A 25,835-nucleotide genomic window follows, 5' to 3' on the forward strand; every position below is an offset into this window, starting at 1 on the left:
ATTGACGCTGCTTTCACCAAGCTTTTAAACCAGTGGTTCCCAACCGGAGTGCTGCAGACCCCATTTACAACTCTGGGGTTCCAAAAGCGATTTCTTATATTTAGGTTTATCTGTCTTCAAATGGTTACCTCTGAGGATCAACGTTGCTGATAGCAATTTTCATGCACGATTGTTTTTGTTTAATCATCAAGGGTAATTTTTTGTCATGCCATATCTGCAGTTATTCAATGTTTCGTAGTCACAAATTCTTAGTGTGGCATCCTTATGTTGGGACTGGCAAATTCAATCCACAACACTTTTCAATAGGCTGTTATTCATTACTACATGTGTGCTTCTCTGTTTTTGTTTTATTTTGTGCTATTTATTTTTTTGGGTTTTGTGGCCGTGCTAACTACTGATATATAGCCTACTACATAATTTTTCATTCAGGCACGTTTTTAACCTTTCAAGGTTTTGCCACCTTTTCCTGTTCATTAACGTGTTGGTAGGTTTATTATATATTTTGTAGTTAGTATATATCTTTTTCGTCCCGGACGCGTTAATGACGAAAAATAAAATGATTGATGATTGATTGATTGTGGCTTGTGGTGTCAATGTCTGTACAGTGTACAGTTGTGCTGATTGCCGACTAATTCAGTAGGTAATTGCTCTGCTTAAAAAGGTTTTTGCTCATTTTGTCTGCTAAGAGAGGAGCAATATATTAAGTTTGACTTCAAAAGGAATTTTTTTTCTTATATTTTATTAAATTGTTGTTTCAAAGTGGTATTCAAATTTAAAGTATAATTGAAGTGTTGCTATTATCGCATTGATTTCTAAAAGTGTTATTATTACGCATCTTCATGAGCTTTTGATGATATCAGTAAGTGACAGAAAGCCCCGATTCAATTAATCATTTTATTTTTTGTCATTAACGCGTTCAGGACAAAAAAGACACTAACAACAAAAATCGATATAGGCTTACCAGCACGTTAATGAACAGGAAAAGGTGGCAAAACCTTGAAAGGTTTAAAACTTGCCTGAATGAAAAATTATGTAGTAGGCTACATATCAGTAGTTAGCACGGCCACAAAACCCAAAAAAGCAAATAGCAAAAAATAAAACAAAAACAGAGAGAAGCATACATGTAGTAATGAATGACAGCCTAATGAAAAGTGTTGTGGATTGAATTTGCCAGTTCCAATATTGATGTGGATGAGCTTGAGCAGTCATAATAATAATAATAGGATCATCATCATCAACTAATTTTGATGATCCTATTATTATAGGATGGAGAAACAAAACCGGACATAAAAGAAACCCATCCTCAGGCAAAAGCCCGTTTCGATGTGGCCCAGGAGAGCAGGTGTTGAGCTCTTTCTATGGTCAGACTGCACATCACACAGTAGCGTAAGATGCTTGAGATCCAGTTTAAGTTATTGTTTCTTGTCCTGGTGGGTGATGGAATGGATGAGCTGGTAGATGATGGTGTTGAGGAGGGTCCACGTCTTTTAGGCGCCGGTCAAATAGGCGCGCACACTGTGGCGTCTGGATATTTAGGTGCGGAACACTGTGGCGCCCGTTCATTTAGGTGCTATTCCTAGTAAAGTCTGCAGATTGTATCAGCTTAGCTTTGGTAAAACCTAGTCGGGGTTTTGACGGAAAACTAAGTTACTCTTCACTCAAGCCTTCCACCTGCTTAAATATAGGCTACGGTATATTTTTTACTGATGTTTAGTTGTAGTTATTATTTGACTTTTATAAGTAAAAGTGAACTCAGTCATGTTCTGAAAATTGAATAATTCATTTATAAAGCTTTTGCCGACGCAAACCTGGACTAACAACAACTAAATGCCAAACACACCCATTAAAAAAAACAATTTATTTTTCTGTTCAATATAACGTTTTGTGAGAAATGCATTGGCGGTTTAAGCAGCTTCACTTACCGAAGCCATGACATATTTTTCTCTTCAATACAACATTTTGTGTGAGAAGCATTGCCGGATAAAGCAGCTTCACTCACTGAATCCATGACTAACAACAAATAAATGCATGCGCTTTAACAAAATAACATATTTTTTCTGTTCAATGTGACATTTTGTGTGAAAAGCATTGCCCTACCTGCCAAGCTGATACAACTGCAGAGTGCAGACTTTACTGGAAATAGTACCTAAATGAACGGGCGACACAGTGCTCCGCACCTAAATATCCAGACGCCACAGTGTGCGCGCCTAGCTGCCTATTTAACCAGCGCCCAACTGTCTGCGCCTAAAAGACTTGCTCCCTGTTGATGAAGATGTTATTGTAAGATCTAAACCAACTCATCATTTTTCTCACTGAAACAATCTTGCAGCTGTAGCACACTCCACTTAAATTGACTTTTACAAAGTTATTACTATGTTGTAGGGTACATTTACATAAATAAAGCACCATAATAATTAAAGCATGTCCAATATGTTTACTATTTGTATTTAGTGGATAATCATGTTGTCAGGTTTGGCTGTGGTGGATCATGGTAGAAATCATTTGAACACCCCTGCCCCTTGACAGAAACACCCTAAATTAACCTCAACAGGAGACTCAGACTCACTTAACAAGCAAAAGGCCTACAGGTGTTAATGCTCTTTTACTGTTGATATAAACACATCTCTACAAGGCATATGCACCCTGGCTACAATTTGCAAGCACAATGGTACGCCTTTGCTAGATTGGGAGCTTACTGTTTCGCAATTCTGCTTTATTGCAAATGATTAGCAAGTATGGAAATTACTAATTTTTTCACCAGCGTTTAAGGTAGGCTATGTTTGATCGTTTCTAAACCTAGTCGGTTTTGTTTTATGGAAAACTAAGTTACTCCTGACTCAAGCTTACCACTTGCTTGAATATATGGCATGTTTTTTTTCATTACATTTAAATGAAGGATTAGTACGTAAATGACCGGGTGCCCCAGTGTGCGCACCTGTTTGAAAAGCACCTAAAAGACGTGCTCCGCATAAAAGGCTTGTTCTGAATTGCTATGTACAAAGCTGTTATGTTTTATGCAGGTTTTATTAATTAGATTAAGTCCTCTGCTGTCGTCACTACAAGCAGAGCTTGTGATTGGTTCAGCATTCCCGTTCAGCATGAACTCAAAGAGTTTGTCATCTCTTCGAGAAAATATAAATAAATTGCATTTCAATGAACAAGAAGCGTACATCATCTTGCAAGCAGTTACTAATCCTGGTATCTTGAATGAAAAGCTGTGTCGAAACATTGTTGATATCATCGGGCACAAGGCTGTTATGGATCCCAAGGCGGGACGGGTGGCTGCCAAGATTTGCGATGACGTTGCAAAGAGTGAAAATGCTGCAACAAAAGATGGTAAGGAAAAATATTTTCGAAAAGTTCTTCTTTCCGACTTGCAGCAGACGTTTAGAAAGCACAAGAGCAATGGCTACAGAGACAAACGATTGTGGATTGGCTTTGTCAACTACTTGTGTGGGATATTTGACGTCCTGCAGGTGAACAACATGCCACTGATGACCCTGGTGTTGCCAATGTATGAGGTCCTCGGCATTTTGTGTGATGCCAACTGTGCCGATGATGACATGGCGATCCAGTGTCTGGTGGTGCAGCTGCAATATGTCGGGGAGGAGCTGGACAGGCTCAATAAGCAGAAGATGGACGAACTGATGGAGAAATTAAGCGATCTACTTTGCAGTGAAACAACGTCACAATTTTCGTGTTTGATGTTGCTGGAGATTATTGAGCTCCGCAGCGGCAACTGGAAGTTGTCTCCCTCAGCGTACCGATATTATTATGAAGAGCCAGGAAGATAGAGATCACTCTCTGGGAGATATTAGATGATTTATCTACACTGACTTGCAACATCATCTCAGACTACGAGAAATATACGCAATGCCCCCCCGACAGTTGGTAGATCAAAGACCTCACCATCATTAACAATCACTGCCCTGAAGCAGATCGTGCAGTCCATCACCAAAAGAAATTTTATAACGAAGATTAATTTTGTTTGTACTTTGAAAGTTGTTTATGAAACATTTCTAGAAGAACGAGCTGACTGCATTTGTTTTGTTTGCTTGATTAAAACATCACAATTTTACTCTTCCAATACGGGAAGTTGCAACATACTTGATGTATTTTGTAGAGCAAAGTGCGAGCAATTGCTTGCTGAGTGACGTGTGTATGATGACGTAGTATCGTTGGCGGTGATGCTTTGCACATCGGAAAGATTAAAGCAACTAACATAACCGATGACGTCAAAACCGGTCACGTGTTCGTATTAGATTGAAGGTTTCGTCATCGCTCCAGATGACGTCAGCTGGGTTTGATTGCAATCAAGCATCGAAATGTGGTTCCTAAAGTTTTCGGAATCGTTATGTGGAACCCGCCTGAGCTGTGATGGTCGGTTGCTCTTTGTAGAGTAACAATTCTTTTGTTTGCGTCAATTACAACATTGGTTGCAGTCGCCTACAACTTGCATCACATCAGACAGTTGGAAGAAATATTTCAGCTCTCGGAAATGATGACGTTATCAGCTTAAGCCAAGCTTTAAATTGTGACATCATTTTGAAGACGAGGATAATTCACCGGGTATCTTGTGCCAACTTGCCTTAATTTAAAATGTTTATACGGCAGGATGTGCTCCACGCTCTTCGGTGGTCTTCTTTGCTCGTGATAAACAAACTACAGATCAGACAAGCGCAAACACACCACCTGATGGTGGCCAGTTCCTCTATTTGTTTAAGAACAAGCCCCACCCCCCGCCAACTTTCTCGTTGGCTTTCATAGCAGCGTGATCTTCGCTCATTTCTTGTCCCAAGTAAGCGACAAATGTTACAGCAGTAATTCCCAACTCCGGTGCCGCGAGCTTTCTCATAGTCATTTTTTTATCATATTTCATATAGTTAGTTGCTAGGATCATTGTTGCTGATAAAATTTTCAAGCACGATTATTTTTATAACATCATATCAAATTGGGAAATTTTTTGTCTCACCGTATATGATGTTTTGTAGTCACAAATCCTTAGTGTAGCACCATTATATTACTGCAGCTTTGTGATCAGAGGTGGGCACCCGCTACTTTTAAAGTAGCGCGCTACCCGCTACCGCTACTTGGGCCAAAGTAGCGCGCGCTACCCGCTACCAATTTACAAAAGTAGTGCGCTACCCGCTACTCGGGCCAAAGTAGCGCGCGCTACCGCTACTTTTGTCTAAAACGACACTAGGAAACACTCAAGTCCCTAGTGACGCAAAAATGACCTTGAAAACGAATGTTATCATTGGTTACGCTGTCATTTTAACGTCGTTATAGAAAACACATTCTAAGGGAAATTATTGTTACGCATCTTTCAAAAACACGAGCATTTCAAAATGAGGGTCACTAAGTCCTGCCCGCTTTCACTTAAGCACATCTTTTCCAACAGAGAAAAATCTCTTCACCGCAGCACTGGAAGGAATGGGGTTGGGGGTGTTGTATTTAATTTTTTTTTTGTATTTAATGAACAGGTAGGCTATGTTTTAACTCGGTATTCGAAAAGCTCAAGGACTTGCTCTTGTCCGAAAAAAAGGCGTCCACAATTGCTGCTTCCTTTTGCATCGACGTTTCACGGGATGGGGCAAACACTCCAAAAAATACATTCTCGGAGTCATGACTGGTGTTGGTGTCACTCTTCTCGGTATCAACCTGGCTTGATGTCTCCTGCAACAGTCAAATTACATCTGTCTTGACTTTTTCTCGCAGTGCGTCAGCATCATCCGTAGAAACGTAGTGCAGAAATTGTAGCCACGACGTCTTGAAGGAGGGATGAAGACATGATGCCATAACGCATTTCATGTTGTTAAATCGTTCCTTCACCGCTTCAAGAACTTTCACTTTCAACTCCTCACAAGATCACTGATCTCGGTCAACTTCTCGCAAATTGTGATGGTTGGAAGCAAGACTCTGTAATATGCCTTGGACTCGCTCTGAAGAATGTCTAAAGCCTGGCAGATAGGCTTCAACACACGGAGATATTCGCCGAAGAAGTTGACGTCAGCTAGAAAAGACCAAAACTTTACAACCAAGCCGATTATATGGCTGCTTGACCACGCCAGTATTGCAAAAAAAAACAAGCATTTTTTTCAATTTAAATTAAGAAGTAGCGGAGTGCAACTGAAAAAAAGTAGCGCCTCTCCCGCTACCGCTACTTTGGAAAAAAAATAGCGCCGCTACTGCAGCCGCTACTCCAGCTAAAAAGTAGCGCCGCTACCGCTACTTTTACCAAAAAAGTAGCGCGCTACTGCCCACCTCTGTTTGTGATGTGTGTCCAAGTTGTGCTAATTGAAGTTTGGTGGGTGAATGCAAACAAAATGGGTAACAACCTTTCTATATACAGCAAAGGGAGAGCAGTATATAGCCTATTATCTTCGGAATCGGAGACACAGTGACTAGTGAGTACTAAAAAGTAGTCAGCGATTGCTTCGCTCACTGAACCCCGTCCGAAATAGTAAACTTATTTTTATGATGTTGTCGTTTCAAAGTGGCATTCAATCTCCAAGTAAAAGTGGTGTTGCTATTGTCTTGTTGATTTCTGAAAGTATTATTTATTGCTTTTTCCAAGGGCACAACAAGAGAATTTGCTCACGTCACTGTTGCTGGTCTCCCCTTATGCGCTTATAATGGCGTATGTTGCCGGGCTACCGACTGAGGACGCCAAGTGGTGTTTGAACAGCTCCAGTGTCTACTACAAGATGCACAACAATGTGAAAGAGTGCATGTATTGCACACAACCAACTTGATAAATATGCAGCTTTCTCATTCATGGAACAGCTAAGATGACCACTTAACAACACTGCTACGAATACTTCAGCGTCTTCATTGTCTACAGCTAATTTTAAGCAACATTGGACACGATAAAAGGGGCATGAATGGGCAGAACTACAAAAATGAACACAGTCCAGTGATGCGTGTCGGCCTTGCTATGACGATATTCGAATTCATGTGATGACGTTACAGTGGACCGACGTCATAGGGCAGCAGCGAGATGATGAGGACATATACATTGTGGGGAGTTTTGTTCAAAAGTTTCAGAGCTTGATCTGTGTATGCTTGGTGGCAGTAGGCTAGGTGCAACCATCATCACCTTCAATGATAATACAAATAATAAATTCACTATACACGATGATTTCCATGGCAACGATGAGCAAGACGCAGTGATGACGCTACGAGTGTGATGTCACATTACTACAGTGACGCAACAACAAAAAATAATCAGACAGTAAACGGTCGTACAACGTGAGCGTCACTTCGAGCGATGATGACTGCACAAATGTTGACGGAGAATTGTTTGGCTGCAGAACGTCATTGTGACACAACTTCTTGAAAACTGGACCACGTCACATTTCCCTGTCCAGGTCATCAGGGAAGGGCGGGTAAGTGTACTGGAAGTCACTCTGCGAAAAGTTTGACGGTTAATTAGATGAAATCGCATATTGAAAGATAGGTGGCGCACATAATCACCCACCTTCCCCCCCATGCTGATGGGGATGTACTCGGCATCGATGTACTGCAGGATCTCCCCCTTCCCGCAGAGGACAGTCGCCTCCCGCTGCTCAGGTGACAACATCTTTCCAATCAGCTTCCAGATGGAGTTGAGCAGTCCCGGCAAGTTGTACACAATCAGCCTCTCTGTGACCAACAAGAATAGATTGTTATTGTGACGTACCATGACGACAAGCCCTGGACAAGCAAAAACGTCAATTGACGACAACTGTTTGACCACAAGCGATCGCGTGATGCGCGCCGTATTGTGGCGATGTCATCGCTCTACTGTGCGTGACCAACAAGTCCATTTATGACGTTGCACTGACCTAACAAACAGGGGAAGAATGTTGTGAAGCATTCGATGACAAAGGACACGAAACCCATGTCGGAATTCCGGATGCTGGAATCTGTTGTGTCCAGGATGAAGGTGATCAACTCCCCAGGCTCCTTGCGCTGGATTCGTTCCAACCAAAATATGAGAAGCTTCATGCTCGTCTCCCGATCCTTCTTCTCGAACTTGCCCGCGCGGAAGTGCACTGGAAGACATTATAACGTCACAACAGATGCGACAAAACGTATGAATTAGCGAAAGATGGGCCAAGAATCGACGCTTTATTATAACTAAGCATTGTACCAGGTTGAGAACGACGGCACAGTATTCAGAAGATATGTGGAGTCACCAAGGAGCAATTCTTCCACATCCTGTGTTCAAACAGGACATGTTTTTATTTATCTTCCCTCTTCCATTATAAACGACATGCAGAGTTTGAACAGCCACTTGCACTAATTAATAGGGTGGAGTGAAAAAAGAAAATTTTGATTTTTGCTCTGTAATAGCGATTAAAAGTTGTAGTGTGGCTTGACTATTAAGCTTTGAAAATTTCAGCGTTTTAAAATAAAGTTTTCGTCTGCCGCAAGCAAGTTCAAGATTACAAGGGATGTGCTGATTAAATATCACAATTTGCTTCAGATTTTTTTCCGCAACAAAACCATCGCATGTGACGTCATAGAGGATATTTCTTACGATTCAATTAGTCCATTTAAGCACGATGATGATTATGATGATGATGAAGCAACATAATCGGAAATATGCAATTCTTAAAAAGGGCCTGAAAAAGCCATTGCAGCGGTTTGTATGTCTGTTGCATTTTAATGAATTACCACTGAGACACTTGATGCATTATCTTGATGGAGTTACATCTGGTCCACTAAGTTTTTCTGGCTCCATTGGTAAAAAACTTGAAGACTGTGACAGTTTACCAGTCACAGAGTTTGAGGCTGTTGATATTCAACTGCCTTCAATTGACGTGAGCTTAAGCACAGACCAGCAGTAGCCTACTGTACTTGTATGGCATCTGTAAAGCAATTAGCTCAGGGCGTTGTGATGCCAAGCTTGCCTATTGTAATCCAAGAAAGATGAATCACTCCAGATGGCTGACAACAACCAATCGCATTTTGAAGCTTTATGTTTCACGAAACAATCCCTGTAAAATCTGAGAGCGTTGGTCTTCTTCATCGTGTATCACACGGCCGTAGCCCAGAGCATCACGCAGGCTCTTGCTCTATCGTTGAACTCGGCCAAATCCTGTGCAGAGCACCTTGCTTTTAGGTCAGGGCATTCGAGTAGATGTTGCATCGTTTGCTCCTGTCCGCATTTGCAACTTGTGCTCCCCATGGAATACCCCCAGTGTCTCATCAAGGTTTTACACCTGCCAATACCAGTTCTTAAGCGGTTGAGGCATCGCCAATACTTCCACGGTTCACGTTTTCCGGGAGGAAGGCTCTCCATGGGTGTGAGCTCCATATTGGCCAATGTCGGTCCGGCTGCTAGTCTCTCCTGCCATAGTTGAACCCGCACATTGGCGGCGACATCGTCATGACCTAATGGGACAACTGAAGCAAGGAAACTTTTGGTGGAGTAGCCTACATTGCCAAGTTATACGCTCCAACGTGGTTTGCAGTGAAAACGCAACCTTCCTGTACTACTTACTGTAAAGGAGCTAAACACTTTGTTTCACGTAGTTAAAAAGTCGCGCTGTCTTAGCGCTGAACTAAAAGCAATAGTTGAACCTGCTATCAACCGAAATGCCTTTTTTGCTCACCAAGAGAACCTATTGCTGTGGATGTTGGTAGATGAACGTCTGTACAACAGAAAATTAGCACTGAGAAGGATACTTTCCAGAAAACAAGGTCATGGAGATTCCATTCGTCTCTTTAAAGTTCCACTCTTGATCTTTGAAGCAAACGAATACTTTGAACTGATTGATTGGCAGCATGCAGAGAGATATGAACTACCGCTAACTCGAGACATACCGGACAGTCAGTTAATGTCCTTCATTCAAGATGCTGCAGCTCCAGAGCTTGAGTTTCCTAGCTATCCGTGTCACACGCAAGCCATGGAAGGGGCCGTGCGCCTCGTTACTGAAGCAACATCTGCGGTGTGTGGGCAGAAACAACGGAACGGATTCATTCAAAGTAGACTGCAGTCAAGATTAGAAATGCCTGTATTCAATACAAAACGAGAGTTTTTGGCAAATGGAGTGCTTAATGAGATTTAAACTCATGGGAGTCGGCAGAGAGGGGCACTTGTCCCCCTGGATTTGGGTTTTATAAACGTTTCTTTCCTTATGAAAACGATACTTTCAAAAATGTTTCTTACCTTTGGGCGATAATATCTTTTTCATCCAATTTTCTTCGAAGTAAACCAACATTTTTCCAGGACTATTTTTTCGCGCTTTCGGAAACTATCGCTAAGTATGCCTTGGAAATATCTTTAATTGTAACGTTTTCGCTCGTGCCGTCCAAATTTACGTAACATTTCATCAATACACTTAGCTACGTTGCACTCGTTGTAGCTCACAAGATGAAATTTGGCTTAAAAGATGTTTGCCCCCTCCCCCTGCAATATTTCTGCCAACGCCCATGTACTGTATAGGCTGATGATTTAAAAAGCGTTTACAATATTTATATGGGATCAAAAGTAAACAGGCAACCGAAATCTCAATATTGTCATATTAAGAAAAACACTTTTCTACTGTAGTTTGCTTTACCTTCATTGCACATACTTGCTTAAACTGTGGTGATGAACTTGTGAAAGGAACAGAAATTTGAAGAAAATAGCTTAAAATCCGTGTTTTTTCTTATCAGTTGATCATATACATGCAACAAGCGTTCTAAAAGACGTATTTTCCACTGCATTGCAACGATTTATGTGTAATTTAAAACTCTGATATTGTTAGATAGAAGTACCGAAGGTAGAAGTTAGATAAAAGTGACGATCTGCTAATTGTGATGACGTCATAGCTCCAAAATACCAGTGAAAACTTCAATGGACTTGCGGCAGACGTAAACGTTGATCAAAATCAAAAATATTTCAGCATGTGAATACATTTACCACATCACAACTTTTAGTAACTATTACAGATTGATTCTATCAACTTTCATTTTTAACCTATGTTTCACTCCACCTTACTAATTAAGTGAACTCACAAACTCTCGATCCTTTGATGCTTTGTCCGAGCAGGAAGATGTGTCCTTTCTTCAAGATGTCCTCGCCAACAACTTCCGCGGTGAGATCTGAAACAACAACAAACTATCAACATGTGGCGCCAGTAGGTGGCGATAGAGCCACACGTACGAACCATTAACTTTGTTCTCATGCCTCCACTTGAGACACTTCATCACCAATTTGGCGCAATCATCCTCGGACTTAGTCCACTGGAGGAACAAGGAGGCGTATTCATCATCGGTCATCAACCGATGAACATCTCGTTCGTCCACGTCGTTCTTAGAAGCTGTAATCGTAACTACATTTAAGTCACGTGGTTTCTTGGGGTAGAAGAAAAAGCGGAAAGTTTGTATTTTTGTTTCTGACCGACAAAACGAAAATGCTACTTGCCGCAATATCACATGGATCTAGAAAAAAGTAGAAGGGACAAAACGTCATCAGCTGATGACGTCATAATTCGACTCACCATCCAATGGAGCCTTCACGAGGTTTCGGAGCGCCACAATGTTGGGGGGTGTAGGAAGGCCGGCCATCTGAGGGGCCTAACTATTAAGAAAGCAGAACCAGTGAGCGCATGTAAACTGAAGGTGCAACTTTGTTTATGACTCAATGGAGGAGTAGTTGGAACAAACTGGAAACATCACTCGAAAACCACGAAAAAATCATTGATTGAAGTTGTAAAGAAACGAAATATCTGTTCAAATATCAAAATAACATTGCATCAACATAAACCCGATGGAAAGCGGTTTAGGAACAACAAACAATTGCGACAACTGCATGACGTCATCGACCGATCAACATTTGATCAACTCAACAATCAACCTTCCCGTCAACACTCACAATTGACGGTCAGTTGACGTTGTTTGACCAACATTCACATTCATTCCGCTTCGATGAAGTTGATGAATGAATGTTCATCATCAGTTGCCGGCGTAGACGATGAACGCAACTGAGGCTATTGTTGATCAACACACACTTGCGATTACAGATCGGGACCGAACCACAAACAAACGAGAAAATAGCACAGAAGTCTGTAGATTACAATCTCTACAATCGAAGGCTTAAGGCGACAATACTAGTGATAAAAATTTTTTTTTGTTTTTAACTCTAAAAGATAGGAAATTTAATGAAGATTTTGAATATGTAAAAAATTTACTGAATTTCAAACGCATTTGTGAAAAAAACTAGTTTTCCTTACCCTCAGTACCCAGGTCTGAGGGTAAGGAGAACTCTAAAAAAATCTATCATTTGGCATTTTTGAACTGGAATTGACTTGTGATAACTAACCTAAGTTCCTTCTAGCATTCAATTTTTAAATAAAATTTGGATTAGAGATTTATCAGTTTTGAAAGCTTTGTCAGAGATGTTAACTTGAGCTGAGTATTGGCATTCTTAGCACTCTTAGCAGTAGGAAGATGCAATGGAAGACTTCGAGGTGGCAGATTTCAGAAGGATTTTTTTTGGTACGATGTTGTTAACTTTAAATGGTGTTTTCTCAAAATGTTTTTTTGAACAAAAAATGTATCTACTTTTTCATTTCTTGTCTAATCTGCTTCAAATTTTTAGGAAATGTTCACAGCAGCATGAGCATTCAAATAATGGAACAGTTTTTTGAAATTCAAACTAATACAATAAAAAAGCAAATAAAAATACCTTGTTTTGAAGTGGTAGCCTATAGTTTGTGACACAATATTTTTCCTCATTGACCAGTCAGGTAAAAATTCTCCCATCATTTTTTTGTTAATAGGGCAATATACACTGTAAAAAAGTTTCAACTTGATATGGTGCACCTCATTTATGTTTTTAGGTGGTTTCAAATATTTTTGCTTTAATTTTGTTTGGTTGGTTTCAAAGCCAGCTGACTAGCTTGTTTGTTATTATTTCATGAAATTTTTGATACTATCTTATAGAGCATTTCAAGACCTTTTCAAAAATACATAACTTGTTGTTGGGGTTGTAACAACATCTTGTTTGATTTAGAACTATTTATCCGCACCATCAAAAAGTATTGCTAACACTAGTATTGTCGCCTTAAGTGAAAGAGCCACTTCAGTCACAAACGATAAGTTAAAGTTTTACACAGTCACAGCAATCCAAGCATGGAAGGATGTGACTTGGTGGGATGGTAAAATCAATGACAAATAATCTTTTACATTGAACGACGTTTTGACAACCAAACTGAACAATGTTCACACAACTTTTCAAATCTGCGACTTATGTTGCAAGCCGCAAAATGTGCCCAAACGGAGGAATGCAGAAAACGCAGGAGACAAATTTTTTTTCAGTTGCGGAAACACTGCATTTTGCAATAAACGTAATTTATGCGACACAAATCAATAAACCCTGTTGTTTTAAAATTATCTATGGAGACTCTGCTAAAACTTCTTCGATATCTTTTTCCATAGCGATCGGTTTGTGGTTGGGAGAGTATCGTTTTCTTGGCACCCCTTGGCGGTCAACCAAGAATTTTGTAAAGTTCCATTTGATGGCATTGAATAAAAATCCTGTAGTGTTCTTGTGGCTTCGAAGGAACTTGTATAAAGGTATCGCGTCATCTCCATTGACCTTGATCTTGGAGAACAAATCAAATGTAGCTTTTTGCTTCTCCCGCGCGTATTCCTTGATCTCAGCATTGCTCTTCGGCTCCTGGCTGCCAAATTGGTTGCAAGGAAAAGCAAGAACGTGGAGTCCTTGTTGTGAGTATTTCTCCTGCAAGTGTTCGAGCTGGGCATAGTTTTCATTCGTCAAACCTCATTGTGACGCCACATTGACGATTATAGTGACGAGTCCTTTGTACTTTGACAACGAGACATCGTTGCCATCTATGTCTGTGACGTTGAATCCAAAGATGTCGGTAGCTTTGCCAGCCATTGTCGAGCACGGCGGAGAGTAGAAGTACGCGATAAATATTGCGATGATTATTATTGTTAAAAATAATTTAAAGGACTTGGAAGTTCTCATCCCTGGAAAATAAAATTCAACTTGTAGCGGATGGTTTTAAGACGAGATTGTTAACAAAGATTTATTTCACTTCTCATTCGGTCAACCCGGCCTGCAAGTGCTGCCATTCACTGGGCTTTCGATTGTGTTTGCAATAATTAAAAACTAAAATCTGAATTCAAAACACGAAGTGATGACCTTCGATTGCAACTTAAACGCACGAAGGTCGTTCGTTTCCTCTCTCAGCTGATAATCGCTTTGAAGTCTCTTGAAAGATCCGCTACACAACAATCACCTTTCATTCAATAACCCTACATCTGCAAACATCAACAACAATTAGATAGAAAACAATTCAACAAAATAACAACAGTGATGCAACACACGTCATCGACCGATCAACATTCGATCAACTCAACAATCAACCTTCCCGTCAACACTCACAATTGACGGCCAGTTGATGTTGTTTGACCAACATTCACATTCATTCCGCTTTGATGAAGTTGATGAATGAACGTTCATCATCAGTTGCCGGCGTAGACGATGAACACAATGAAGCTATTTTAAATGAACAAGCACTCACGACTGCAACTTGTAAGGACAATCATAGAAACTTTGCAACACTTTTTAAAAACTTGTACGAAGTAGCTGGAATCCAGAATCAATCCAGCGCAGGATTCCAGAGGTAAGGTAACGCGACCAATTAATTATCATCCATGATAACGCAAAATAGTGAAGAGTTTGGGTGTCCATCGGGACTATTATCGTTTCTGACTGGTTGCAACCCATCTGGTGAAAGTAAAAGCAGAAACATACAAGTTGATTTATTGCTTCACTGACGTTTCACGCAGGTCATGGGGCGTCAGTGAAGCAATAAAACAACTTGCATGTTTCTGCGTTTACTTTCGCATTCATCAGATGGAAGTTGCAACTCATGCTAGAAACAAAACAAGATTATGAACGATGCTAACGTTGAACTAATCAAAGAGTAGGAACCAGATATGAAATACAATTTTGGTAAAGAGGTGACTTTCTTCAACCATAGATAGATAAAATCAAGCAACCACACGGCATTTAATATAACACATTAAAGTGAACATAAACTATAAACTACGAACGTTTTCGGCCATACACAAGGCTAACGAAAAGGGCTAACATGTGTATAGCCGAAAACGTTCGTAGTTTATAAGTTTATGTTCACTTTAATGTGTTATTTTAAATGCCGTGTGGTTGCTTGGTTTTATCTGTCTATGGTTGAAATAGCGGCACAAAATCAGTGATAAACCGCTTTGATGATTTTCGTCGACCATTCGATGATGAGATGACAGTTGAAAACACACACGAGGTTGATAAAACGATTAAGTCGACAAACTGAAGAGCGGGAGTCACAGTAGTACGTAGGCTACATGAACTTAACAATGAAAGCACTTCAACGAAGATGACTGTACCATCTCACACCATACACTGTGACAACGACACACATGACGTCATTGAACGAATCTCCGAGAGGTTTCCAACCCCACATGACGCCCTGGGTAGAAGAGTGACATCACACAGCACGCTACAAACGTGGAATTGTCACATCGGAGGAAGGATAACAAGAAGTGCTCGAATATATATAAGAGGTATTCGGAACAGCTGAGAGGAAATTCGTAGCCTATCTTATTTCAATGTCAATGCTGAATCAATTAGTCATCATCATTTTACTCTCAATCACTTCTGAAATTTCAAAGTAAAATTAACTTGATTGGTTTAAAAGTTTTTTGATGTCTGTCTCCATTTCCAATGGGTTAGTTTTTGGGGAAAAGCGCTTTTGGGGAACCCCCTGACGGTCAACCAAGAATTTTGTGTAATTCCATTTCAAAGCATTAACTAGAAATCCAGTCGCGTTCTTGTGGCTTCGAAGGAACTTGTACAAAGGTATCGCGTCATCTCCATTCACCTTGATCTTAGAGAACAAATCAAATGTAGCTTTTTGTTTCTCCCGCGCGTATTCCTTGATCTCAGCATTGCTCTTCGGCTCCTGGCTGCCAAATTGGTTGCAAGGAAAAGCAAGAACACGAAGTCCTTGTTGTGAGTATTTCTCCTGCAATTGTTCGAGCTGGGCATAGTTGACGTCAGCTAAACCTCATTGTGACGCCACATTGACGATTATAGTGACCAGTCCTTTGTACTTTGACAACGAGACATCGTTGCCATCTATGTCTTTGACGTTAAATCCAAAGATGTCGGTAGCTTTGCCAGCCATAATGATGTTTGAAATTAAAGTTTAAACCTAAAAAAGTTAAAGCAAGTGTGAGCAATTATCATTTCAACGAAACGCTTGACGCAATGTTGCTAAAACATTGTAACAAATTTAATGATAGAACATAAATCATGCTGCCTTCCACTTCATCACTAGAACCTAAACAATTTAACAACAAACCTCACTTTGCTTTGTTTCAAACACAACAACTCCACGGACCAAATTTTGGGTCACATATATTTTCAAGAAATGGTCAGTGGGCCAATTATAGCTACGCTAAACATTGGATGCTAGCCCATTCCATTAATCAATCAATCCGCTTTTTAATTCATTTGAAATCCCATTTTCGTATCAAATTTATAAGCAGCTTTACAACATGAAATAACAACAACAATGCAACATTTTTGAAAGCAACTTTCCTGTCATGTCCACAATCGGTGGCAGGTTTGAAACAAAAAGATAAATAACTGATTTTCTAAACAGTTTGTCGAAAAAACTTGGAAGAAAACGCATCCATCATCACACTGTACACTTCAGGAAACCTCAAAAAACCTCGTTTAACGTTTTTAAACGTTGATAAACTGAAACAGCTGATACAAGTTTTACTTTTATCTGTTCTCCATAAAGACTAATCAGCCCCACTAGCGTTGATACTTCAAGCAGTTTTGCGGTTTTGAAAATTTTCATAAAACTATCAACTGAAAACATTTCAATTAATATTCAGCAAGTCAATCAATCCGCTCTGTAGCCACACCAAGAACCTGTTGGAGTTCAGGCTTGTACAAATAACCCAACCAACGACAAACAAGTTACTTATTGATTAGAGCTTTCAACTTAGTCAGCTAAAGTTGAGAAAAGAATGACGCAACTTGCAGTTCTCAAGCTCTGTCAGGTGGTAACGGCCGCCAATTATAAAGCCGATATATTCTTCGTTTCAATCCTAGCTATAGAAAAAATGCTTTGCATTGTATATATAATTTACTGTTAGTCTTTGTTTGCACTGAAGGAAAACACAATGAGCAGCGCTAAATAGTAGTAGAGCTTAATATTAGCCAGAACTTGGCATGGAACTTCCTGTACTTTGGCAGGAACTTGTGGTTTAGATGTGGCAGTTGCTACTGCTAGTGCTTTGCAAGTCTCATAATAAATCACACAAGTCAATTTAACAATTAAAATTAAAACTTAGTTACCTGAAACAAGAAATTAGTACACTGTGATTAAAAACAAGATAACGCTGCGATCAGTTTAAAAGAGGTCTATAATTTACAATAACTGCAAAGGTAGTTGGCGGCCAAGCGAATGCCGAAACCTAAGACTTGATTTCTCTTTCAAAATTCATCTGATGTCGCGAACATGGTACGTCATCGCATATACTTCACACGTCATCGGTTACCGTTACGTTAGCTCGCGATGAATGACGATGTCGTTCGCTGCACGAGACAAACAATTAATCCTGGCTAGTCACAACACTGAGGGTAAACGACGATATCCGAAGCAAGCCACAACAGGCAAAGGCAATGGCAAAGCATCAACATTTGCATTGAAACAACGCAGTATGACACAAAACTTCTTCAACATTGCTCCCACCACACAGTAGCACACTGAGCCGCGATAGAATTTCCTTCCAATTGTGACTCAGCATTGTATGTTTGTGATGCAACAAAGCTATCAATCGGCGGTGGATCAATTTAGAAAAACGTTTTATTTGCGTTAAAGTTACAACAAACAAGTTCGCTTCAATAGCAACACAAAATAAAAAGGAAATTTCCCGCGAGAAGATATTGATCCCTTTGTTGCAGCGACGAGGTGGCCGAGTGGTGAGAAGCGATGATCGGAAGGGCGTGGGTTCGATACTCACCAAGATGACGTCACTGTGTCTATATCAATGGCAATACACTTTAATGACTTGAAGGTTGGCATGAAGATTATTATATTTAAATCACCGAACATCGGGCGTGAGGATGACAGTGAAGAGCTGTTTTTACACAAAAATAATTGCAACATTTTGTAACTCGCTTCAATCGTTTAAATCATACGCGCCGACTTCCGGGGGGCGACGCCCCCCGTAAATTTATGGTTGAGGGGCAACGAAAATGGCAATTACAAGTGGTGTTTCAATGATAAAATACTTTGCAAAAGAGATTTAGATCATTTAAACGGACTTACAAAATGCCGAAAGGGAAAAACAGCCTATGTTGCTCTTACCCACAAAACAGCAGCTCGTCGCATGGTTTTCTTTGGAACGTGAATTACTACTGAAATGCGCACAGTCACAGAATGCTTGTCTTCCCGCGCGTGAGGCGCAACTTCAAAGTCAAAATGCGTGGTAGCGAAAAAGAGAATGTTAGATTTTTTGTGACTTCAAACATGAAATCGATTTTAGCAAACTTTATCGAGTTGAAACTACGACACAACGAACAATTACGTGAAAACAGTTTAAAGAAAAAAATGCATTTTTCAAAACTGTTATCCGTGTTTTGCTTCAATAAGCACTGTATTGATGTACTGTATATATTTTCACAATATATACATCAACAATGATGAGAAAACTGCATTACCGTATATACTCGAGTATAGGTCCATCTCGTGTATAAGTCGAAGCCCTACTTCTGAGCTGAAAATCGGTGATATTTGCTTCTTCCGTGTATAAGTCGAATAGCTTCCGACACTACCATTCGATGGTTCATCTAAGATTCTAAGTATTGGCAATGGCATTGACATACGGTTGGAAATTTCAAAGTAGATCGTAGAGTAATTTGCGCTACTGGGATAGTCACGTAACTATTCACGGCAATAATAATTAAACCAGCTAAATTAGACGTGCTATTTTCAACGAGGTCTTCCCGCTGTGAGATCAATTGTGATTCAACAGAACGCATTGTTTTGTTCCCAATTTGTGAAAATTAAATCGAAAACCGAAAAGGTGTTTAATGGTCTTGGTCGCACATATTGCCTGCATTAACGACGTCTCTTACCGCTATTTTTATCACCTAGGCAACCTGACATCATTGTTTTATGCGGCCGCTAAGGTTTGACATCGACTTCAACCATCATGAAATGTTACGTAATAAGAAATATTATATCTTACACGCAAAAATAAAAAAATTGATCTCTTAAAACAGCTCTTTCTGCTGTTTTGTCTCGTGAGCTTTGCATATTGCTCAACAAGTGCATAAAATTTCGAATTGACAAGAAATCATTAAATTTGAAAATTAAGTTTGAATCACGGCAAATAAACGTATTTAAAACTTTTACTTCGGCCGACGCCATTTCACACTCATTAACTACGTCGGCAATGATTTTGCCGTTGCAAAAATGCATTCATTTGAAAAACTGCTGGAGACAACAGCTTGTCCCGTGTGTAAGTCTAACTTGTCTTTTTGAGGTGAAAATCACTTGCGAACATCTCGAGTATATACGGTATTCGATAAAAAACAGGAGAAAATACTTTGCCGTTGTTAATGCTTTGAAGATAAGTAATTAGCAAAACGAGGTTAATAAAACTGATAGCGGGGTTTCCACTCTGCTTGAGATCATGATTTTTTGCGTTTTATTTCAATAACTTCACTGTCTTGATCGTTGTTATTCACACCCGCGAAAAAGGAAATGAATCGGCTTGTTTTCCAACTGTTCCAATTATGAGCTAACAATACCAAACTTTTTACGACTAGGCGTACTGCATGCATAAAACTAATCGTTTCAAGCAGCGGTTCTAATAAATTCGGTTTGCGACCTAGGTGTCAATATAAACAAGACAGTAAGCTTAATCAAAAACTATTTTAATTGAGTAAAATAGCGTTATGGTTATGACGTCATCACCTTTCTCGCCCAAGGTTTTTTGAAAAGTCGGCGCCTATGGTTTAAATAAAATGCTGATCAATCCCATGAATTGTTGATTGTAATCAAAAATTAACAACAAATGGTCTGGAGCATTGAACCAAGCAAACGAGCTCCTTAAACCAAACGGAATTATATGTCGCACAAGCTTCTAAACAACGATTTCCTTTATTCATCTTATAAATTATTAAATAAAATGTGAATTCATCGCATCACACGCAAAAGCACCCACGTCCCACAGTATTGAAACAAAGATGCATCCAAAGCGTTGACGGAACTAACGAAGGATAAATATTGTGTAAAAGTGTTAACACAATTGAACTAATTGACATGTATGAACGCCACCGCCCCAATGAAACCCTGGCTGGCGGGGTTAGGGGAAAACCAGCAGGAGGCTAACAAAGTACAGTAAACGTCACAGTCGCGTAAGTGGAAGGTCTATGATGCAGTTTCCGGTCAAGAAAGATTAACTTCCCAGACGGCAACATCCGTCACTTTTACATTGATTCAACGTCTACAGAAAAAATGTAAAAATGAGGGGTATTGCTGTCTGGGTTGCTCTTGCAAAGTTTGGACAATCCAATAACTACCAACACTAATGAACATCGCTTGTTTGCTTTTACAAGATAGAAACCATTCTTTAGTAGCTTGGTGGCTTAAAGGTAGATATGAGATCGATACTCTGTCCAAGTGTCCAGTCATGTTAAAAACTGTCTTTTGTAGAGCGCATAAGCTACCGTCGATGAGCACAGGGCGATGTAAAACCACATTATTATTATAAGCTGTCACAAAACCTGTCTGGTTACATAAAAGATTTGGGCTGACAAGTGATGTGCAGCCTCAAATAAACAAAATAATTAAATATACACATGGCACTAAAATTTGACAAGCTAGTGAAATAATTCTTTTTGAACTGCTCGAAATAAAGACCCAATATTCCCCGCACCGAACCCGGATAATGTTTGAAATCTTTGAATAATTTCAAAAAAAAGAGTTTTTTCTTTAAAAATTGGGCTCGTGAATGCTTGCAGAATGAACCAGTTTGTGCTGTTCATCTTCTGCAACTGTTCATCTTTGTCCAATTCATCAATATTTGATAACAAAGCGGAATTGGAGTTTTCCGAAGGATTGACATGGCTCTCCATGAGAATACTATTTTCTTTCAAAGTGTCCACTTCATAGCCGAGATGAGAGATGTCATCCCGGTTGATCACCTCACTGTAGTACATCTCTGGAGGAAGAATGCAGTTCAAACCCTGTTCTTGGAACTGTGATACTGTTTTGACAATGTTGTCCGTGCTGAAAGCGATGTGCTGCACCCCTGGGCCATGATGTGCTCGCATGAAGTGAGATATCTGGTTGGACTTACTGCTTCCCAGCGCCTCACAGAACACGAACTTTGGAACTTCCTGCTGAGTGCCACCTTGTGGCTCTGCACAATTGCTTATTTTTTGTAATTTATTCAAAGGGCCAAACATTGCTTTCAACCGCAATCCTTGTGCTCCCTCCTGAACGAGGAAACCCTCTTCCTCATCTTCCTCCAGATTAATCATGAGTCTGTTGAACCCGAGGCATCGCCCATACCAACGCATCATGACGTCACTCTGTCCCTCCCCAAGGACAAATGCCACGTGATCGATGGTCTGGATCAAAGCGACTTTCTCCAACTCTGTGAGTTCCTTCGCTTCTTTTGGTTCGCCCACAAGTTTAAAGCCAGGAAGGAAAGGTCCACAATAACCGGACAAGTCAAGAAGAGTGTGTTGGAAGTTCACGGCGGGGGGTTTGACTACAGCGTGTTTCACACTTCCATGGTCATCTCGCACTTCGGTGACATCTGTGATTATGTGCTCACAATCAATGGCACGCACTCGTTCCACCGCACTTTCAATGTCCGGACAGGTCAGGCATACATCACAAATAGTGTCGACTGGGTAAGCAGTATTGCCAGAACAAAACCCCTGCTCGTTTGAGGAGCCCATCTCGCTCGTTCGTTCATCTACAATAAATATGACGTCACAATGCTTCATCACGTGTGCAACGCGGTGACGCTTCCAACCAGTAGGGGTCGCATAGTGAATAAAGTTGAGATGCTTCCTTAAGGTCGTCGTAAACGCTTCAACATTCTTGACTGAGCAACGCACGTGATGGACTTTCAGCTGAAAGCTCATACCAAAATATTAAAATAGAAAATCCCTGCAAAGCACAGAAAAACGTAAATAACAAAACTCATGAAGTTACAGCAAGAACTATTCATACTTCTAAGTGGCAAACCCAACAAAAGTCGGGCGGGAATGAGCCAAAACAATGTTGGAAGAATGAATTTCTGTGTCAAGATCATGTTTGGTCAAGCACAAATGAAATAACCTTCGAGCTAGGTGGATTTTAGTATTTCTACAATTTAACGTTGCTTTCCCTTTAAAGAAACATCACAATAACGCAAACAAGTTGGATACTTCAAAGAGCAATTGCTAGTAAAGCAGCCGCTTTCTTCAAGATGACCGAGGGACCATCAGATGGAATCATCCTATTCAATTACAAATCAAACCCATCCCGTCCCGATGTTCGAATGTGCCTGTGAAGCTTGGAAATCCGGTCACTAGGTGGCCCCAGGTGCAGCATGGAGGAGTATTGAAAACCCAACTGCGGCTTTGAAGCTCGTCCAATGAAAAGACAAATTTTACATCAATTATTCAACACTCCCTACACGTCAGACCTGCGTAGAGAACACGCTCAATGACTGCGATACAATATAGTGATAATATTTGATTGATTACGCAGCGATAGTAAAATGTATATTCCTCTGGGACAATGCAAGTGTCAAAAGTTGCATTCATTACCATCTTATTTCGACATCAAGCTTAACATAGACAAGACATTCAATGACCATATTGCATCATACGAACATGCAAATAAATATTGAAACAAGTAAAATATTGCAAAATATATTTAGAAATCTCTGATCTGGGCTGCATGGGACGTTCGTTAGTCACGACCTGCGTCTAATGTTAGCTCAGTATCGGCATTGCAATAACGTTCGACTACATTGGTTGGTCGTGCAATAAATCTAAAACAATTGTTTAAAATGTTGCGATCAACATAAACAAATACGCTGAAAAACAGATGCGCCACATACTTGGCCTTCCAGGAACAATGACGTTTCTAAATGACGTAGAAGATCAAAATGAAAATGTTGACTCCATCACATGGAGACTGCTGCTCGGGCACTCCGAGGCATCCCACAAAGATGGGATCAGCCAAGAAGAAGATTCAGAGGTTACGATAGTTCCCCGACACAGTTCCAACGCGTCGATCAACCTTCAAATTTTAATTATTGATCCGAATGAGGGAAGTGTTGAGCAGCTTTATACCAATTTACTTCGAGAACAATACGTTCTGCACTGCGACGATCCATCGGTCAATAAGACACACAAAAACTGCTCGTACAGAAATAAAACTTATATTTAATAACTTCCCAAATGAGTCTGTGGAGTGTGGTTTTTGCTGCGCTATGTCCACGGCGCAGACCGGGAACACTCGATTATCGATCGGTCAATGTTACTAACAATTGAAATCAGCAATTGATTTGAAGAATCCGCCTATACAAAAGAAAGCATTCGCTAAAGCTCCCACAAAACACATTAATTTTTAATTGGTTGAAACGAATCGGGGTGTCTGCGTCACGCTTGAAGGTTGATCGTCGGTTTGTCCATCAACTCCTTGTCTTTTGTGTGACGTCACAGGTTATGACACATAATCAGCTATATGATGCTTGAAGAATGACTCCGGGGCGTCCGGGCAAAACTGTAGCGAACTGCAAACTAAACTAGTCTGCATCAAGCATGACTCATTTGGTTCGGTGGAAAGAATTCTATAGCGGTGGGGCCGCCAGATGTCGCCAGTGAAGCGTTAAAACATAAACCTTTGTTGGTTGTACAAAAACACGTCATCGTATAAAAGATTTCTGGAAAATGGATCAAAATTAAAGTTTCACTGAAGCTCATACTGATACAATATGATATTAGCTCTGAATGCTGATACATTGAAGAGCTAATATCATAACTTGAAAAATACAGAATCAAAACTAAAAATAGCAAATAAGGTTTTCATGCAGATTAGAGGAAGCACGTGGCCCGGTATGCGATTAGGTCAGATTTATTACGAATTTTCATAGAAACATCTGCTGGAACGAACACAATAGTTCCAGCTTTGATATGTTGCCCCGTACCACCGATTATGGCGTCACCTGACGTAAATAAAATGATGCTGACGCAATCAAGTGGACGAAATGTGTAAGTTTCTTGGATAGCTTCTAGTTTTGTTTGAATCACAGCAAAGTCCTTGACAGGTGGATTGTACAACACTTCGGAATGCTCTGGTAACGCCTCTGGACAAAACTTTCGGTCATCAGCGGGTGTTGGTTCGTACTCAAGCATCTCACACAATGTACTGGCGTCTACCAGCTTTGGCGTAAGACCTGCTCTGACAACATTATCAGAGCAAGCCATGCATTCGATGCAATCGCCGGACAAGTAAGCATGTGGGACGTTTGCCCCGAGGAATATCGCCTCACCGGGATCTAACAAAATATGGTTGAGGAAGTAGATGACAAAGCAGCCGACGTCGGCAGGAAACTGCTCGTGGACACGGAGCAACAAATCTCCATGAACAGAAGACAAATCTTCACCGGCTGCTTTTAATAGGCCAACCCGATCCACCAACTTTGTTAAATTTTCCTCTCTAACAGATTTTTCACATAAAATGACATTCCCAAAACAATCTTTCAGTGCTGCAGCGACATCACCAGCAGCCGATTTTAACCTCAAGCGATCGGCGGCGGCTTTTCCAACAACAGATTCCAATTCTGGCACAGAACTGAAAAATTCAATAATTTCTTTGACAGGTCGGAAACCACAAAGCGCTTCAAACTGAGTGAGGGCGATTGCCATTTCGGGTTTATGGTTGGGGTCTCGGTAAATATCAGGTCGCTCAGAATGCAACTTTTCAGCATGAGCCTTGTTCGGGTGGGCTTGGATTGACAACGATTTTGCGACACTCAGCACTTTAAACAAAAAGGGAAGGCTTCGAAATTGATCACTGACTTTTGAGCCCAACACTGAAGGATTTTCTTCTATGAACTCCAACAAATCCTTTCCACTGCTAGCCAGTAGACTTGGAGCTTTTGTGTGTGCACCCATCCATAACTCAGCATACGGCTGATCTTCAAATACTTCAAAGCTCGGATCCGAATTGGAGCACAACTGTGCAACAGCACTGCTACTTCCTAGCTTCCCCCATGAGTACTGCTGGACTGCACCTTTCAAAACTTGAAGCTCTGATGACATACTTTTTCACACAAATTTTGTAACATTAATCAAAATTCTGAAAAATAAAATAAAACACGATTTGGTAGCCTCAAGACAAATCGCTTGCGTGGTCAGCCAGTGCTGAAATCTTAACTAATAAGTAGCTGGTTTGGTAGGTACATGCATTAGACATTTGAATGTTTGTTTTGTAGTGATTTTCAAGCGAAACAGAAGTTTTTGTTAGTTGTTCGAGTGTGTTATTGTTTAAAATACATGTAAAAACTTACATACGAATCATTAACTACGGACTCCGGAGATTAGCATAAATTTGATGCTCTAAAAATAAAGTCATATTTTTCAATTTTTAGGTCATAAACAAAATGGCCCTAGTAATGACTGTCAGTCACAAATCACAATGTGTTCTGTAAACTGCTGAGTGCTGATGCGGCTGCGCAGTGTCTAGACTAGAGCATTCGGATTAAAAATATCAGTTGACTTTAAGTGC

At 40.3% G+C, this 25,835-nt stretch overlaps 4 protein-coding genes and 2 pseudogenes across 4 annotated transcripts; 1 reads left to right on the forward strand and 5 right to left on the reverse strand.

The window, feature by feature from the left end:
* Positions 1 to 3,027: 3,027 nt before the first annotated feature.
* Positions 3,028 to 4,441, forward strand: LOC145779836 (MIF4G domain-containing protein B-like). Its single transcript, XM_082591492.1, has one exon. The coding sequence runs from the start codon at positions 3,099 to 3,101 to the stop codon at positions 3,792 to 3,794; it is 696 nt and encodes a 231-aa protein (XP_082447618.1). The 5' UTR covers positions 3,028 to 3,098; the 3' UTR covers positions 3,795 to 4,441.
* A 2,279-nt stretch (positions 4,442 to 6,720) lies between these two features.
* Positions 6,721 to 14,167, reverse strand: LOC145779382 (motile sperm domain-containing protein 2-like). The gene is made up of 7 exons (XM_082590959.1): positions 14,147 to 14,167; positions 11,475 to 11,702; positions 11,142 to 11,294; positions 10,990 to 11,076; positions 7,827 to 8,036; positions 7,481 to 7,644; positions 6,721 to 7,409 (listed from the first exon to the last, which is right to left on the reverse strand). The coding sequence occupies exons 2-7, from the start codon at positions 11,539 to 11,541 to the stop codon at positions 7,353 to 7,355; spliced, it is 738 nt and encodes a 245-aa protein (XP_082447085.1). The 5' UTR covers positions 11,542 to 11,702; positions 14,147 to 14,167; the 3' UTR covers positions 6,721 to 7,352.
* LOC145779383 (glutathione peroxidase 1-like) lies at positions 11,702 to 14,228 on the reverse strand (annotated as a pseudogene).
* Positions 14,229 to 14,264: 36 nt separating this feature from the next.
* On the reverse strand, positions 14,265 to 17,383 carry LOC145779384 (glutathione peroxidase-like; annotated as a pseudogene).
* Positions 17,381 to 22,214, reverse strand: LOC145779381 (4-hydroxyphenylpyruvate dioxygenase-like protein). The gene has a single exon (XM_082590958.1). The coding sequence runs from the start codon at positions 22,193 to 22,195 to the stop codon at positions 20,918 to 20,920; it is 1,278 nt and encodes a 425-aa protein (XP_082447084.1). The 5' UTR covers positions 22,196 to 22,214; the 3' UTR covers positions 17,381 to 20,917.
* Positions 22,215 to 22,746: 532 nt separating this feature from the next.
* Positions 22,747 to 25,387, reverse strand: LOC145779528 (mannose-6-phosphate isomerase-like). The gene has a single exon (XM_082591134.1). It carries the CDS (start codon positions 25,367 to 25,369, stop codon positions 24,140 to 24,142), a length of 1,230 nt encoding a protein of 409 aa, XP_082447260.1. The 5' UTR covers positions 25,370 to 25,387; the 3' UTR covers positions 22,747 to 24,139.
* Between the last annotated feature and the right edge of the window lie 448 nt (positions 25,388 to 25,835).

This window comes from Aplidium turbinatum, chromosome 11 (genome assembly GCF_918807975.1).
Source record: "Aplidium turbinatum chromosome 11, kaAplTurb1.1, whole genome shotgun sequence".
Taxonomy (NCBI): Eukaryota; Metazoa; Chordata; class Ascidiacea; order Aplousobranchia; family Polyclinidae; genus Aplidium; species Aplidium turbinatum.